Here is a 16,150-nt window from a genome sequence, read left to right as displayed (position 1 = left end):
AAAATTTTTTTAAATTATGTATTTATTTATTTTTGGCCTCACTATGCAGCTTGGAGGATTTTAGTTCCCCAACCAGGGATTGAACCCTAGCCCTCTCAGTGAAAGCACTGAGTTTTGACAACTAGATCTCCAGGGAATTTCCCATAGAGAATTCTTTATATTTCTTAAAATATGGTTGACTAGATTATAGTTTTAGAATACATGTGTAATATATTTTTTAAAATAGCTGAAAGTGGTCTTTACTTTTAAAAGTGACATGATTAAATACTACATTGAGTTGTCTTAAGGTGGAATATGGTTTATAGATAGAACTGTAATCAGTTGCTTTCATGTATTTTGAGAGTGATATAAACATTTAAATGAGCAAATAAAAGTGATAAGTGATATAAATATTGCTGTTCAGTAGACAGAGGAATAAAATGCAAAGTAGTGAAAAATAGAGAACACCTTAAGAAGTTTTAGTAAGGTACATTTTTTTGAGTAAAATAATTTGCATTATGAAGAAACACATGTAATATAAAAGGGTAATGTGGCAGTTGGTTGTTTTTCCAGCCTTTAATCAAGATTAAAACTTTAGTTTAAAATCTCATCAGTTGAAGTTTGTGACCCATTAAATAATTTGAAATTTATATTTTATAAGCACATATTTAAATATTCATCATCCCATTTTTAATATAGGTAACTAAAATTTAGATGTAGTTTTTATTTATAGCCGATATTATAGAAATATCAGAATTTCATTTCTGTGTTTTGTGGGGAAAAGCAATATGTAGCATGTCTCTAAGCATGGGCTACTTAACAATACATAGTATTCTTGTTTTGGGATTTGTGCGTGTGTGTGTTATATGACCATAACTGATTGTTTTGATTAATTGTTAATGGATAAACCAGATGTTCTCATATCTGTCCTTGGGCAGTTACCCTCAAGGGATTTCTGCCACCCTGTTTGAAAACCCCTTGGTTTTACTGAAAGATGTGGATCATAAAAAGACCTGTAGTTTTCATTTTATTGACTGTAATAGCCTTACCTTATCACTGATATTTTCAGTAGACTGAGATTTGCCTTCTAAGCAATGTTTATTCTCATATATATTCCTTTTTATTCTCTATCAAAAGTCTTATATGTAGTTCTCTTACTTGGAGAAAATCAAATTGTTCTAGGACTTCAAAAGATAGGCAGAGGTCTCTGAAAAGAAATGACTCATAAATAAAAGCTTTTGTTTGGTGAAGTTTGGTATCAGAATTGATTATTCTTCACATTGTATAAGAGAAACCTGCCCCAAGAGTGTAGTAGATAAAGTGTTGAAGTAAACATTCTGGAGGAACTCAGCTTGAAATAGAGACACAAATGGGTAAAGAAAAAAAATTCTTAAACAGGGAAAAAAATTGAACTTGAAGCTAGTTGGGCTTGACTCATGATTTTCTAGGCAAGTAGAACCAGGAATATGATTTGTCTGCTGAATTGACAGTCTTGGATTTAATATCTATTTTATGTTCTGCTAATTAGGTGAAATATAGGGTTTTATATCCTTTACTTATCACCATATGTAGGAGATCAACTGATCAAATGATTAAATTTGAGAAACTGTACTTCCTTATTAGAAATTTTGAAAGCAGAACTTGTTTTTTCATCCCAAGTGTTCAGGAAAGGGGTAAAAATTTGCTCAGAAATGTAAGATACTCAGTTTTAATTCCCCTGCCTTGTCTTTCCATTTTTTTTTTTTCTTTTTGGTGTCTATGATCAGCTATGGGGTGGAGGAAGTGGGAATAATTGTAGAAGCATTAATTTAGCCCCAACTTCTTTGGGCTATTGTCCAGCTTGGTCAAATTTTTCTAAATCTTCAGATATCCTCATGGCTACTTAAAAAAAAAAAATTGACCAAGTAGTGGATACTACTTTTGCTAAAACTCTGCTAACATTAGCTGCTTATTAAAATCATTGTTTTGTGGGTTTTAGATCAACACAACTGCTGATGAGAAGGACCCTACAAATCCATTCCGTTTTCCAAATATTGGTGTGGAGAAGTTTCTGGAGCTGAATTCTGAGCAGAATCATGATGACTACTGTTTGGCCTACGTTTTCACAGATCGAGATTTTGATGATGGTGTCCTTGGTCTGGCGTGGGTTGGAGCACCTTCAGGTAGTCTATCTAAATATGTCTTGACTTACTACTTGGAATGAAAAGCAGTTTCATGATGGATTGAATTTTACAAAGTATAGGAGAAAGTAATGCCCGTATAGTATTTTCATTTGTACAGGTCAAGTTAGGTAAAATTCATAAGCATAAATGTAAATGGAAAAATAGATGAAGCAGCTTTTTATTTTGAAATGAATTACATGAGTACTGACAGGGAGATAGCCTGACATTTGGTATTGTACCTTCAGTGGCTGAAATAAATAATTTTATGGGGAAAAGTGGTACTTATCTCTGAAACTAAAAAGCAGAATGCTAATTGTTCCACAAAAGTTAATGTAATTAATTAATGGGATGGGGGTTGGGGAGAGGTTCTTAGAGTCAACAAGGGAAAATTATGTTCTTGCTTTTGTTCTGCAGTGAGATAAAATGCAGAGAAATCCTGCTCAAGAACAGCAGGTGGGAAGAAAAAGAAAGACTACCTTTACTATCATTATTTTATTTCTAGCCTTTATTTTAACAAAAGTCAAAGAGACTGCCTGAAAAGAGATGAGAGTAGGAGACCCCAGGACCCATAGCTCCATTGGTTGACTGCATGGACCCACATTCTGCTGGTGTCTACCTTAGCCATGAAAGCCACTATCATTGAGAAAACTGGAATAGGATAATCTCCTTTCTACTGCAGTCCAGTGGGGGTCTGTCATTTACGGTATAATAGGTTCAGTAGCCTAGTTTAGAGAAATGCAAATTTATTAAGTAGAAAGAATCCCCGACTCTTTGAATATAAATTTGCCATATAGGATTTGATGAGTAGTCCATCATCTTCTGAGCTGTAAACAGCTGTTTCTCCTTTTGATACATCTTTTTAAAAGAATCAACTTCAGCTTTATATGGGGTAAGACAGGCTCTTCTATTCTTAATTTACTCTTTGATTTTTTATGCATATTTTAACATCTTTAGTACTATAGTTTTCCTCTTATATATTTTGCTCTTTTTTTAAAACCAGCAGTGAATATCCTTTTTACAGGTTCCAAAGCTTTTGTTTCTCTGCCACATTTTGAAGTGTACCCAATCCCTGCTGTCATTAAAATACATGTTTATGTCATAGGCTGCATGTATTATATACTACAGCATTTTTGGATATTTGTCCCTTAAAGTGATCTGTGTTGGTTTTGTGTTACTTGCATTGTCAGCAGATTGTATGTCTCGCTCTTTCCTGTGATAATTCACGTATTTTATAACTTGTATATGCTGAAATTTCTTTTTCCCTGCTTGGGAAAAAGATTAGTTGGATAATTTTATCACAATGTTTTTAATCCCTTCTCCTTATTCATCAGTAAGTACTATAGGAACTCAAGGATTCATTTGGTTTGTCTTTATATATTGTGGTTAATATGGTGGTTCTTTAACTGTGCTCCATGGACTAGCAGCATCCATATTACCTGGGAACTTGTTAGGAATGTAAATTTATGGGCCTCACTCAGATCTACTGTATCAGAAATTCCGGGTGGTGTGAAACCCATCAGTCTTTGTCTGAAGAAGCCCTCCAGGTGATTCTGATGCATTCTAAAGTTTGAAAACCAGCATATTAATATGTTTGCTCACAAAATCTCTCCTGGGCAAATGATTAGATGGTCTCAGACTAAAAACTTCATGCCATTTTGTATTTTCAACTCCAGACTGTTGTTCATTAAGAATGTAGTGGTTCTGAGAGAGCTTGGTTAAGTTTTTCTGAATATTCAGATATCTGCATGTCTACTTAAAAAAAAGACTATATATTTAGAACAGTTTTAAATTTATACAAAAATTGAGCAGATAGTATAGAGTGTTATCTCCCCTACCTTTCTGTTTTATAACAGCTTACATTAGTATGATACATTTGTTACACTTAATGAACCAGTATTACATGGTACATTATTGTTAACATTAATTATTACATTAATGTAATAATAGGTACATTATTGTTAACTAAAATCATCCCATAGTTTATTCAGATTTCTTACTCAGATCAGGTCCTTTTCCCATTCCAGGATCCTGTCCAGGATACAACCATACATCTAATTGTCATTTCTCTTTAGTCTCCTCCTAGCTGTGATGATTTTTCAGACTTTTCTTATTTTTTATAACCTTGACAGTTTTGAGGCGTATTGGTCAGGGATATTGTTGGATGCCCCTCTGTCGTAGTGTGTTTGATGTTTTTCTCATGATTGAACTAGGGTTTGGGGGACAGTTAGTTTTTCTGTCTAGTTTGTGATATCTAGACCACTTAATTTATGAAGTACTGTTTATTTTATTGAAGTGACAGTAGATAGTTCTGGTTTGAGAATGCTAGGCCACATTACTTGTATTTTTGTTGTTGTTTTTCATCTGATGCCTTCTTCCTTTAGTCTGTGTTTAAATCCCAACTCCAGCTCTCACGAGCCTTTTTCTAGGAGCTTCTGGGGGAACAGCTAGGCAGGGATGGAAGAATGGGGCCAGAGTGGGAAAGAGAAGGGGTCTTTGTTCCTTTGACACAACTTTTTCTAAAATAGGATACCTGCCCTGATAGCTTTCTTCTTCATTTCCCTTTGTCCTTAGACTACCTGAACTGAGTTTATTTGGTTTGCATTTTGTTTTTATAAGCAACTTTATGTATTTGCTCTTACTAATTAATTCAGTTCCCTTGTGATGTATAGGTGTTATTTCCTCCATTATACAGACGAGAAAAGTTGGATTACAACCCAGTACCACAAAGAACCTAGAATCTGGACCTTTTGGTTCCACGTTTTGTGCATTTGGTAGTTATTTTTCTCGGTATTATTACAATGTAACATCCTACCTTTATCTCTCTAAGACATTTCCAAGAAGCAGTTGAAATGTTTCCTGAATCTAAGTAGAGATGGAATCTGTTTCCTTCTTTCTTAAAAGAGAGGAGTCATGCTCTCATGTATGCCAAGTCGCTTCAGTCGTGTCTGACTAGAATTTAGGCATCGTTTTGGGTAATTGTCATGAGATAAAGAGAAGAGCTCTGCATTGGGAGCTAGTGTACTGGGTCCTTGTCTCTTCTGTCTCTGTAAATTCAGGTAAATCATGTTGTTTCAGCTTGTTTACTTTTCATTGTAATTTCTTCTGTCTTTGCCTTTCCTTTGTGACTTAATATTTCTGCATGCAAATCTTAGTATGCTAGTTTTAGCCTAATTTTTTGCAATAGTATTTTATAGCTGATCTGTTCAGCTTGTGGTCTGTTGCTTTTCTTAACCTTTTTCATTTTTATTTGACCTAATTAATTTCTATGGTATTATTTATTGTATTATTTATTTATTTATTATTGTATTAATTTCATTTAATTCTGCAGCTGTTTTCACTATTCAAATATATAGTAATGAAAAGAATTTTGTTGTGATACTGTTGTGTTAATTTTCACAGGATAGTTACTCAAATTACTAGCTGTAGTCCTCTTTATTGACTGAGTTAAGGTGGAAAAAACAATGAGGGTTGAAACATTCCAATAATGTTTCTTGTGTTTTAGTCTTTTTTTATGCTACTTTTTATTTGTTTTCTTAAAATTTCTTAATGTGGTTGGGTTCTGCCTTCAGTTTCCTTTTAGTGAGAAAAACAGTTCCTCCTGCCCTAACTCCATAATAAGTAGAAACAGCTCGTAAACTGGGCTAACTTGGAGGCTTCCATGTGAAATCATACAGGACCTAGAAGGGAGTGCTAAAAAGGGAGGAGTCTGGTCTCCAAAACAAAGTTAGTCTTGAATAAGAAACTGGAAAGATTAAACTTCTCTTTTTATAAGCAAAGTTTTGTGTTAAGCAGGTAGTAGCCTTTTATTTAGGAGAAGGCAATGGCACCCCACTCCAGTACTCTTGCCTGGAAAATCCCATGGATGGAGGAGCCTGGTGAGCTGTAGTCCATGGGGTCGCAAAGAGTCGGACACGACTGAGCGACTTCATTTTCACTTTTCACTTTCATGCATTGGAGAAGGAAATGGCAACCCACTCCAGTGTTCTTGCCTGGAGAATCCCAGGGATGGGGGAGCCTGGTGGGCTGCCGTCCATGGGGTTGCACAGAGTCAGACACGACTGAAGCAACTTAGCAGCAGCAGCAGCCTTTTATTTAGAGACTGAAATGTCAGTTCCTTCACAAAGTAAATTCTTTATATTAGATAGCCCTTTGTTGTACTTAATTTGCTACACCCTTCTAACATGATTTTTGAGGGGGTCTTTGTTTTATTAAGGCCATATTCTGCTCATCTGTTACCCACCTTACTGTTATCAATTAACCCAGTGAATATAGTCTCAGTTTGCCAGGTCACTGAAGAAGGCGGACTGTGAAATTCATCTGCAGAGCCAATCCTGAACCTTTGAGTATTCCTCTGACCATTTATGAAGAACATTTTGGGGGACATTTCATTTGGTAGAGATCTTCTTTTCTGTTTTTCTAGTTTAGAACCTGTCTGGCAGTATACTAATTTTTGCTTCAGAATTACTGCTCAGATTAATGTTGAATGGTCAGCATGCTACTATTGTTGTAGATGTTTAGGCCTGCTCACATCAAAACTGTATTTATGGATTCTTTCAAGGTATTAAATTTACCCTTGTACGTTTTATAATTTTTTTCTTTTGGGGAATTGTTTTAACAAGTTTAGGACTGATATTCTGTGACTAGCCCTCAGACTATCTTGTAGATAGAAAAATGTTTCTGTTTCTTTGTTGGTCTTTAAGTTATCCATCCATCACTGTTATTCATAATTTGTATTTTTCAGTGATGACTGTATGTAGTAAACTTTTAAATTTACAATGTAAAGCAGTTACTGAACTTGAGTTATGACTTAGCTGTAGGTATTTATAACATCATTAATTGAGTTTCGGGCATATCAAAAATTGTTGCAGTATTTAAAAAGTTAAATCACAACTAATAAAGTTAGACATAGTATTGTATTTCTTTCTGTATAACTGAATTATTCTGACATATGCTGTTAGTCTATAAAAATAGCAAACTTTCCAGATAAGCAATAGTTATTGAAACCAAAAGCAGTTAAATATATTAAACTAGATATGAATTAAAAAGACTATATTTCAGAAGACTACACTCAAATTTATGCATTATCTTTCCTTAAATTAGATAGACCTTAAAAATATAGGAATTGCATTATTGGAGTTTTTAATATGTGCTGTTTACTTTTTTTTTTAACTGATAAAGATTTGCAGTGTGGAATCTTCTGTGCTTAATTCAAGTCTGACAGTACAGCACTGGACCAATTTGCATATGACACATCTTCGATAAGGCAGGATATTAATTTGCTACTTACTTAAAACTATAATATATAGACTGTAATTATTACATACAGAATGCTTATTTATATATTTTCTAGTTTCTAGAATAGTGATACAGTCCTTCGGACTCCAAAAGTAAAAGTAGATTAAGAGAATATATTAAATATTTGTAAGTCATTTGCTGTTATCTTTCTATTCAGTTTTCTGTGTAGAAAACATAGTAAATATTAAATATAAAGGTTCTCAATCCTTTGCCCTGTAAAATCTGCATATATGACTTAGTCTTTAAGTTTAGTTTTCTGTGAAAGCACATTATCATTTCAGTTTCTTGAATTGTATCATAATAGTCATTAAATTTATGATATGTTTTCCTGTACTTTCTAATATTAAAAGGAACAAGGCAACAGTTGTAGCGTCTTGCTATTCTTGGATATCTTTTTTTTTTTTGAACTTTTGTATTTAGGTATAATCGATTAACAATGTTGTGATAGTTTCAGGTGGACAGCGAAGGGACTCAGCCGTACATATACATGTATCCATTCTCTCCCAAACCCCCCTTCCCATCCAGGCTGCCACATTCAGCCTTCTTATTGGTTATGCATTTGAAATATAGCATATCTTGCACATCTTTTTTTAATTGCTTTCCTATTATATACTTTATCAGAGATTATAAATGTTAGACTTTTAAAAATGTAATTTGGTTGTAACTGTGTGTAGAAAGTTAATTTGAAATAATTAGATCATTTATCAGAATATCCTAATCCATTTGATTGCATTTTAATGAAAAAATGCAAATAATCTCTTAAAATGTGAATGTAAACCGAAGTACTTCTCCCTGAAAGTCTTTATTAGTTATTTAAAATACTGTGATTGTCTCAGTGCAGTATATGTAAAAACAAGGATTTTCTAATTTGCTGATGTTCTTTTTTTTTAATTTCTAAAATTAACTGCATTTAGATGTGAAAACACTTTCATGTTGGTATTAAGCTCTGAAGTTTAGGAACTGTAAATGAACAGATGAACTACAAAATGGTTTCATATGTATCATACAAGTGAAAAATGAAGACTAAAATTTGAAAATATCTTCAAGACATGTTGGGAAATCATAATTGAGTTTTTTGAACCTATTTTGGAAAAAAAATCAAACTTGCCTGAAAGTTGCAAGAGTAGTGTAGTGAACGCCTGATAAATTAATCAGTTAACATGTTGGACACGACTGAGCGACTTCCCTTTGACTTTTCACTTTGACGCATTGGAGAAGGAAATGGCAGCCCACTCCAGTGTTCTTGCCTGGAGAATCCCAGGGACGGGGGAGCCTGGTGGGCTGCCGTCTATGGGGTCGCACAGAGTCAGACACAACTGAAGCGACTTAGCAGCAGCAGCAGCAGCAGCATGTTACCACATTTGCTTTTTCTCCCTTCCCACTTTCTGTCCTTCGTTCCTTTTTTCTTTTACCTACTTGACATTTTTTGAGTGTTATTGAGATATAATTGACAAAATTGTAAGATATTTAAAGTGTACAATGTGATTTGATATCTGTATGCATTGTGAATGCATGATTCCCCCCACCAAGTTTAATACATCCATCACCTCACATATTTACATTTGTGTGTGTGTGTGTGTGAGAGAGAGAGAGAATGTTTAACTTCTGTTCTCTTAGCAAATTTAATTTATATAATACCACATTTTCATCTATAGTCATCATGTGTTACACATTAGATCCTCAGACTTTATTCATCTTACAACTTGAAGTTTGTACCTCTATCAGCCTATTTCCTCCACACCCTAGCCTCCACTACTTTTTTCTTTTTAAAGAGTATATAGTATGTTGTCTTTTAGGACATGAATCACATACTCCTGTCCATCACAATTATTATTTGTAGAAGTTACTTTCTTAGCATCTCCTTGAGAATATTTTGTCAGCTTTCATTTAACTTAAATATAAGTTTTCTTCTTGAAAAATGAAAAAGACCCAGTGTAAATGCTGAAATATTTAAATTTAACAGAATCTTAAATATTTGTTTTGCTAAATTAAGAGGAGTAAAAATTTGGAGACATTTTGGTTATGAAGAGGAACATTTTATAAGGGCTTTGTATTCAATCCTGAGAATTTATTTGTGCCATTAAAATTTTTATTTGCTTGACTTTCTAATCATGGACCAAAGAAACTTTTTAGAACTTGATATATCTATGTACCAAGTTTGGACTCAAAATACATATAAAATGTTTCAAGTTAATATGGCATGTATTAGAGAATTATTTGGAGGGGGGAAGATGCTAATTTCAGCCATTTTTTGTTTTGACTTAGGAAGCTCTGGAGGAATATGTGAAAAAAGTAAGCTCTATTCAGATGGTAAGAAGAAGTCTTTAAACACTGGAATTATTACTGTTCAGAACTATGGGTCTCACGTACCCCCCAAAGTCTCTCACATTACGTTTGCTCATGAAGTTGGACATAACTTTGGATCTCCGGTAAGTATTGCCTAATTATTAGGGTTTTTTTTAAGTTGCTGGTCTTTCATGTTGTGTAATTTTTGTTGATACTGTTTACAGTGAAAACAAGTCCACATGAATGCTTAGTTTTTATATGTCAAAACATAGTAATGTACTTGACCATAGTACTGAAAAGGAGGAAAATAGAATGCTTGTAATTAAAATAAGAAAATAAGCACAACAGTGCCAGAAGTATACAAAGGCAGGAATTTTGTCTCTTTCATTCACTCCTGACCTTGGAACAGTGCCTGGTACCAGATTCATTCAAATATTTATTGAGTGAGAATCACTTTTAATTGTTTAAAATTTTCATTGTTTGAATGTTAGCAAATTGTGGATTTTTTGCTTGGTTTCTATTAAAGCATTATTGGGGTTTACTAGATTTGTCTTTCTCTACTTAGACTGTTATTTAAAAATCTTTCAGTATTAAAACTTGATAACATGCGTAAAAGTAGAGAAAAGTAGTACAGCAATCTTACGCTCATCATACAGGACAGAGGTCAACAAACATTTGGTGTAAAGGGTCTACTAATAAACTAGGTTTATGGGGCAACATTTGCATATTTTTGTGCAATATTTTGCATTTTGCATATTGTGGGGCAACATTTGCATATTTTTCTTTGTTTTGTTATTTTTTACAATCTTTTAAACATGGAAAAACCATTCTTAACTTAGGCCTTATGAAAACAGGCTGTGGGCTGCTATTTGCTGACCTCTGATTCAAATTCAGCGATCATCAAGAGTTTGCCACATTTTTCTGTATTTCCTTTTCTTTCTGAGGTGTTAGAAACAAAGTCATTCACCCTTCCATATTTCAGTGTGCATTTCTTAAAAAAATGAGACATTTTCTTCCATAACCACCACGTGGTTATGATACCTGACAAAATGAGTAATTTTTTGGTATTATTTAATACCCTGGGGCTTCCCTGGTGGTTCAGATGGTAAAGAATCTGCCTGCAATGGGAGAGACCTGGGTTTGATCCCTGGGTCAGAAAGATTCCCTGGAGAAGGGAATGTCTACCCTCTTCAGTATTCTTGCTTGGAGAATTCCATGAGCAGAGGAGCCTGGCGGGCTACAAAGAGTTGGACACGACTGAGAGACTAACACTTTTACTTTCACTTTTTCAACATATAGTCTACTGTATTGATTTTAAAGTGAACTGAAGATTAATATACATGGAACTACAAAATACTGAAAGGTATTCTGTCTTTGTGATTTTGGTGGGGCTTATTAAAATTACAAGTTTGGCAAATTTTCATTTGAAAACTGTATAAATTCACTTTTACTTTATAACTTGTAAAAATGGGAATTTTTGAGTTTAGAAAAAAATTGAATTCTAATAGCTTAAAATTCTCAAGCTCTTACTTAATGTTTCCACAGTTCGTAAAATGTAAGTGTCCTCTCTCTAAGTTGCAAGTCTTTCTTCTTCTAATTCCAATCAGGAATGGATGGATAAAGTATTTAAAATGTGTCTAATCTCTTTACCTCTTGGCTGCTTTTGTGATCTGTTCTTTAAAAAGAGTAATTGAAGTTTTAAAGATGAGCAGGGAACTCTTGCTCATTGTTAACTTGTATTTTCAAGGTCAGTTAAATGTCGTCTACTCTCCCAGTCAACTTCATCCAGGGGAATTTTATTATCTTTCCAACTACTCTTCGGTTTGTTAGTCTAGGACCTCTCAACCTCTCAAAGTCTAATGTGCGTACAGATTACTGAGGATCTTACAGTATAGGTTCCGTTTTAGTGGGCCTTTGATGGGGCCTTAGTGTCTGTGTTTCTAAGACTCCCATGTGATGCTGCTGCTGCTGATCTGTGGATCACACTTGGAGTAGGATATATAGTATATTCTCTTTGCACTTCCCATCTAATTTGTCTTCTAATTGGTTGCCAGAGAGGTGTTTTTTAATACATTGATGTAATATTACTTATTGTTGAATGTATAAATTGGTTCACATTTTTTTTGCTTCCCTTGTTATCTTTTCCTGTCATACTAGACTACTTCTAGTGATTCTGTCATCCTCAAATACACCTCATTCCTTTGTGTATATTGTTCATGATACTATACATAGAGTACACATAATACTATACTGTAGATAGCAGGTGCTTAGTAAATTTGTTTTCAGTAATTTAATATTGAAATCAGCCAGACAATGAACTCCTGAGCCTGTCTTCTTTGACATTTTTGTCTAAAATCTGTCTTTATGTCTTCTGTCATATATCTGTACTATGTCAATGTTACTTTCTGTCTGAGTGGTTCACTGTATTGCATATATTTATTTATGTGAAAGTCGCTTAGTCCTGTCTCTTTGTGACCCCATGGACTGTAACCCTGCAGGCTCCTTTGTCCATGGAATTCTCCAGGTCAGAATACTGTAGTGGGTAGCCGTTGCCTTCTCCAGGAGATCTTTCCAACCTAGGGATTGAACCCAGGTCTTGCTCATTGCAGGCATATTCTTTACGATCTGAACCACCAGGGAAGCTATCCTAAATGTTCACACACCTGTTGTTAACCAGTTTATAAACATTGTTGGTAATGCAATCAAGAGGCGAGTTCCTGTCGCCCAGTATGAAAAGTCTTAATGTATTTACTCTCAGCAGATTAATTTTTGTCTAGGTATGTGCGTGTTAAGTCACTTCAGTTGTGTCTGACTCTTTGCGACCCTATGGACTGTAGCCCACCAGACTTCTCTGTCTATGGGATTTTCCAGGGAAGAATACTGAAGTGAGTTGCCATTTCCTCCTCCAGGGGATCTTCCCAACCCAGGGATCAAACCCATGTCTCTTATGTCTTCTGCATTGGGCACGCAGGTTCTTTACCACTAGCCTACCTGGGAAGCCCTTGTCTAGATATAGTTCTAGTCATTCTGATCATGTCACTTCTGCTTACAACCCTACATCCAATACCTGTTGATGTTGCTAATACAGTTTCCTTAACTTAGTATTTATAGGGTTTTCCATAATTTGGGGCTAAGTATGTTTCCTGTGTTATTTCCTCTTCCCTGTCAAATTAAGTCATTTAAAAAAGTCTACTTCTGCCAGGAAGCCAATTCCTTCCCATCTCTGCCTGTTGAAATCTTGATCCATGTTGCTATATAATGTGAATTAATATGGCCCTTTTGTCAGGCAGTTTGGCAGTATGTATCAACATCTTTAAAGTGTTTGACCTTTTAATGCAGTAACTCTACCTTTGGGAACCCAACTAAAAGAAGTAATTGAAGAATGTGTCAAAGATTCCTGTGAATTAAAAATAAAAAATAAAAAAAGGTATCCATTGCAATTAGACCTTCACTGATTTTTTTCTTCTTTATAAGACAGTGGCCCCTAAAAGAGCAAATTATCTTTCCTTTTCACAGGCTAAAATACCGGTAAGGTCTAGTCTAAAGGAGAGTCCTCAAGCTTCCATTGTTCTTCTGACGAGAAAATTACATCTAATCAGATGACCTGAAAACCCTATTTAACTTCCTGTTTATGTAACTTTATATTCTTTTTGACAGCATGATTCTGGAACAGAGTGCACTCCAGGAGAATCTAAGAATTTAGGACAAAAAGAAAATGGCAACTACATCATGTATGCGAGAGCAACATCTGGGGACAAACTTAACAACAATAAATTCTCACTCTGTAGTATTAGAAATATAAGTCAAGTTCTTGAGAAGAAGAGAAACAACTGTTTTGTTGGTATGTATATTTTCCCAGCATTTTAATATGAGTATTTTCAAACATTCAGAAAACTGGAAAGAATTAAATAGCAAACACCTGTATATCCACCACTACCACCTTTATATTTTACAGTTGTTAGCACTTTAATACATTTGCTTTATCACATAGGGGGCTTCCCTGGTGGCTCAGATGGTAAAGAATCTGTCTGCAATGCAGGAGACCAGGTTTGATCCCTGGGTCGGGAAGATCCCCTAGAGAAGGGAATGGCTACCCACTCCAGTATTCTTGCCTGGAGAATTCCATGTTCAGAGGAGGAGCCAGGCAGGCTATGTAGTCCATGGGGTCGCAAAGAGTTGGACACAACCGAACAACTATTACTTACCACATATGTATCAATCTATTCATCTCTCAATCCATGTTTTATTGTTATTGTAATTTAAAGTGGATTTGGGATATCAGGATACTTCACTCTAAGCCCTTTAGCCTATATTTTTTACATAAGTGAAATACACAAATCAACCCTACCATTTGATGAGCTTTGACAAATACGTCTGTCTGTGTAACCTAAGCACCTGTCAAGATATACAACATTTCTATCACCTGAGAAGGTTCTCTCATATCCTTTCCCCACCAATCTCTGCACCTGTCCCGTAATAAATAGATTTATTTCTCCATAGATAAATTTTGCTTGTTTTCATATAAGTGGAATCATACAGTTTGCATTCTTTTGTGGAAGGCTGCTTTCACCCATCATACTATTTTGAAGTTCATTATTAGTGTTTTGTACCTTTTTTTTTTTTTGGCTGGGTAGAAGTACATTATATGAATTTATCACAGTTTACTTATCCTCTATCCTGTTGAATGAACCCCTGGGCTTTTCAGGTTTGGGCTATTATGAATAAAGTTGCTATGAATTTTTTTCTTATTGTAAAATATATATAACATAGAGTTTATATTTAAACTAGTTTTAAGTGTACCATTCATTGGCATTAAATACATTTACCATTTGTACAACCATCACTGCTTTTCCATTTTCAAACTTTTAAAATCACCCCAAATAGAAATTCTGTAACCGTTAAGCAATTAACTCCTATTTCTCTCTCTCCCCAGTTCCTAGTAACCTCTATTCTATTTTGTGTCTCTGCGACTTTCCCTATTCTAGGAACCTCATATTAGTGGGATTATGCTTTTTTATCTGATGTATTTCACTTAGCATTGTATTTCCAAGATTCACGCAAGCTATAGCATGTATCACAATGACATTCTAATTTTTATGGCAGAATAATACTCTGTTTTAGGGATATACTACATTTTGTCTATCCATTGATCTGTTTTGCCTCTCTTGGGGCATTTAATATGTTCTAAATACCCCTCCTTGTATTACATTTTTGGGGATCCTTCTCCTCTATTTCATAAGATTTTAAGTTACTTGAGGGTAAACACTGAGGCCTGCTCACATTGCACATAAACAGCACTCTCACAGATATGGCACCAAAGGAGAAAGAACTGAAGAAGTTTTCCAGATAAGCACGGCTTTTTGTTTTTTTAGCTGTATTTTTTGTTTTGACATAAAATTGATACAACACTATGCCCTTTTGTTTTTAATTGAAATTTATATCGACATAATTTAAGTTCCCATGCAGTTGTAAGAAATAATGGAGATTCCATATTCCTTCACTCAGTTTCCTTCAATGGTAACATCTTGCAAAACTGTGTAGTACAGTGTTGCATACGACAAGGATATTGACATTGATAAACAGTCCACAGATCTTGTTTGGATTTCCCCAGTTTTTCATATTGTCATCTCTGTGTTTAGTTCTATACAGTTTTACCATGTGTAGGTTTATGTGTCCATCACCATAGCCATGATTAAGAACAGTTCCATTGGAACTTCCCTGGTGGCTCAGACAGTAAAGAATCTGCCTGCAATGTAGGAGAGCTGGGTTCAATCCCTGGGTCAGGAAGATCCCCTGGAGAAGGGAGTGGCTACCCACCCCAGTAATCTTGCCTGGAGAATTCCATGTTCAGAGGAGCCTGGCAGGCTACAGTCCATGGGGTTACGAAGAGTCAGACATGACTGAGTGACTAACACTTTCACTTTGGCCATCTAGTGATTGGGACCACATGCTTCTAATGCAGGGGGCATGGGTTTGATCCCTGGTCGGGGAACTAGGATCCCATATGCCACATGGTGTGGCATTTAAAAAAAAAAAAAAGCAACCTCCTCCTTCCTGCCTCTTTCACCTGCCCCACTAAATCATTCTCCATTTCTAAAATTTTGTCACTTCAAAAATGTTTGATAAATGGAATCATACAATATGTAACTTTTGGGGATTTTTCACTTAATACGATTGCTTAGAAATTAATCCAAATTTTTACCTGTGTCATTAGTTCGTTCCTTTTTATTGCAGGTAGTATGTGTGTACCTCAATTCATTCAACCATTTTTCTGTTAAAGAATATTTGGGTTAACTTCAGCTTTGGGATGTTATGAATAAAGCAGCTATAAACAGGCTTTTCATATGAATATAGGTTTCAGATGCCTCCAAATTGAACTGATGGATCAATATAGCAGTTGTTTGTTTTTATTTATGTTTTTATGTTTT

General features: G+C 34.9%; 1 protein-coding gene across 5 annotated transcripts in view; it reads left to right on the top strand.

Annotated features, from left to right (window-relative positions):
* ADAM10 (ADAM metallopeptidase domain 10) overlaps positions 1–16,150 on the top strand; it is a 143,612-nt gene that overhangs the window by 103,371 nt on the left and 24,091 nt on the right. For all 5 annotated transcript variants that reach the window (XM_086321199.1, XM_086321202.1, XM_086321198.1 and 2 more), the window contains 3 exons: positions 1,958–2,141; positions 9,702–9,865; positions 13,380–13,563. In XM_086321199.1, the coding sequence (XP_086177325.1) occupies positions 1,958–2,141; positions 9,702–9,865; positions 13,380–13,563 (532 nt within the window). The remainder of the gene's footprint in view (positions 1–1,957; positions 2,142–9,701; positions 9,866–13,379; positions 13,564–16,150) is intronic.

Source organism: Bos grunniens, chromosome 10 (genome assembly GCF_055505025.1).
Source record: "Bos grunniens cultivar Pamir isolate PY7600 chromosome 10, Bosgru_T2T1.0, whole genome shotgun sequence".
Classification (NCBI taxonomy): Eukaryota; Metazoa; Chordata; class Mammalia; order Artiodactyla; family Bovidae; genus Bos; species Bos grunniens.
Note: the sequence above shows the minus strand (reverse complement) of the source record. Positions and strands in the feature narration are given on the sequence as shown.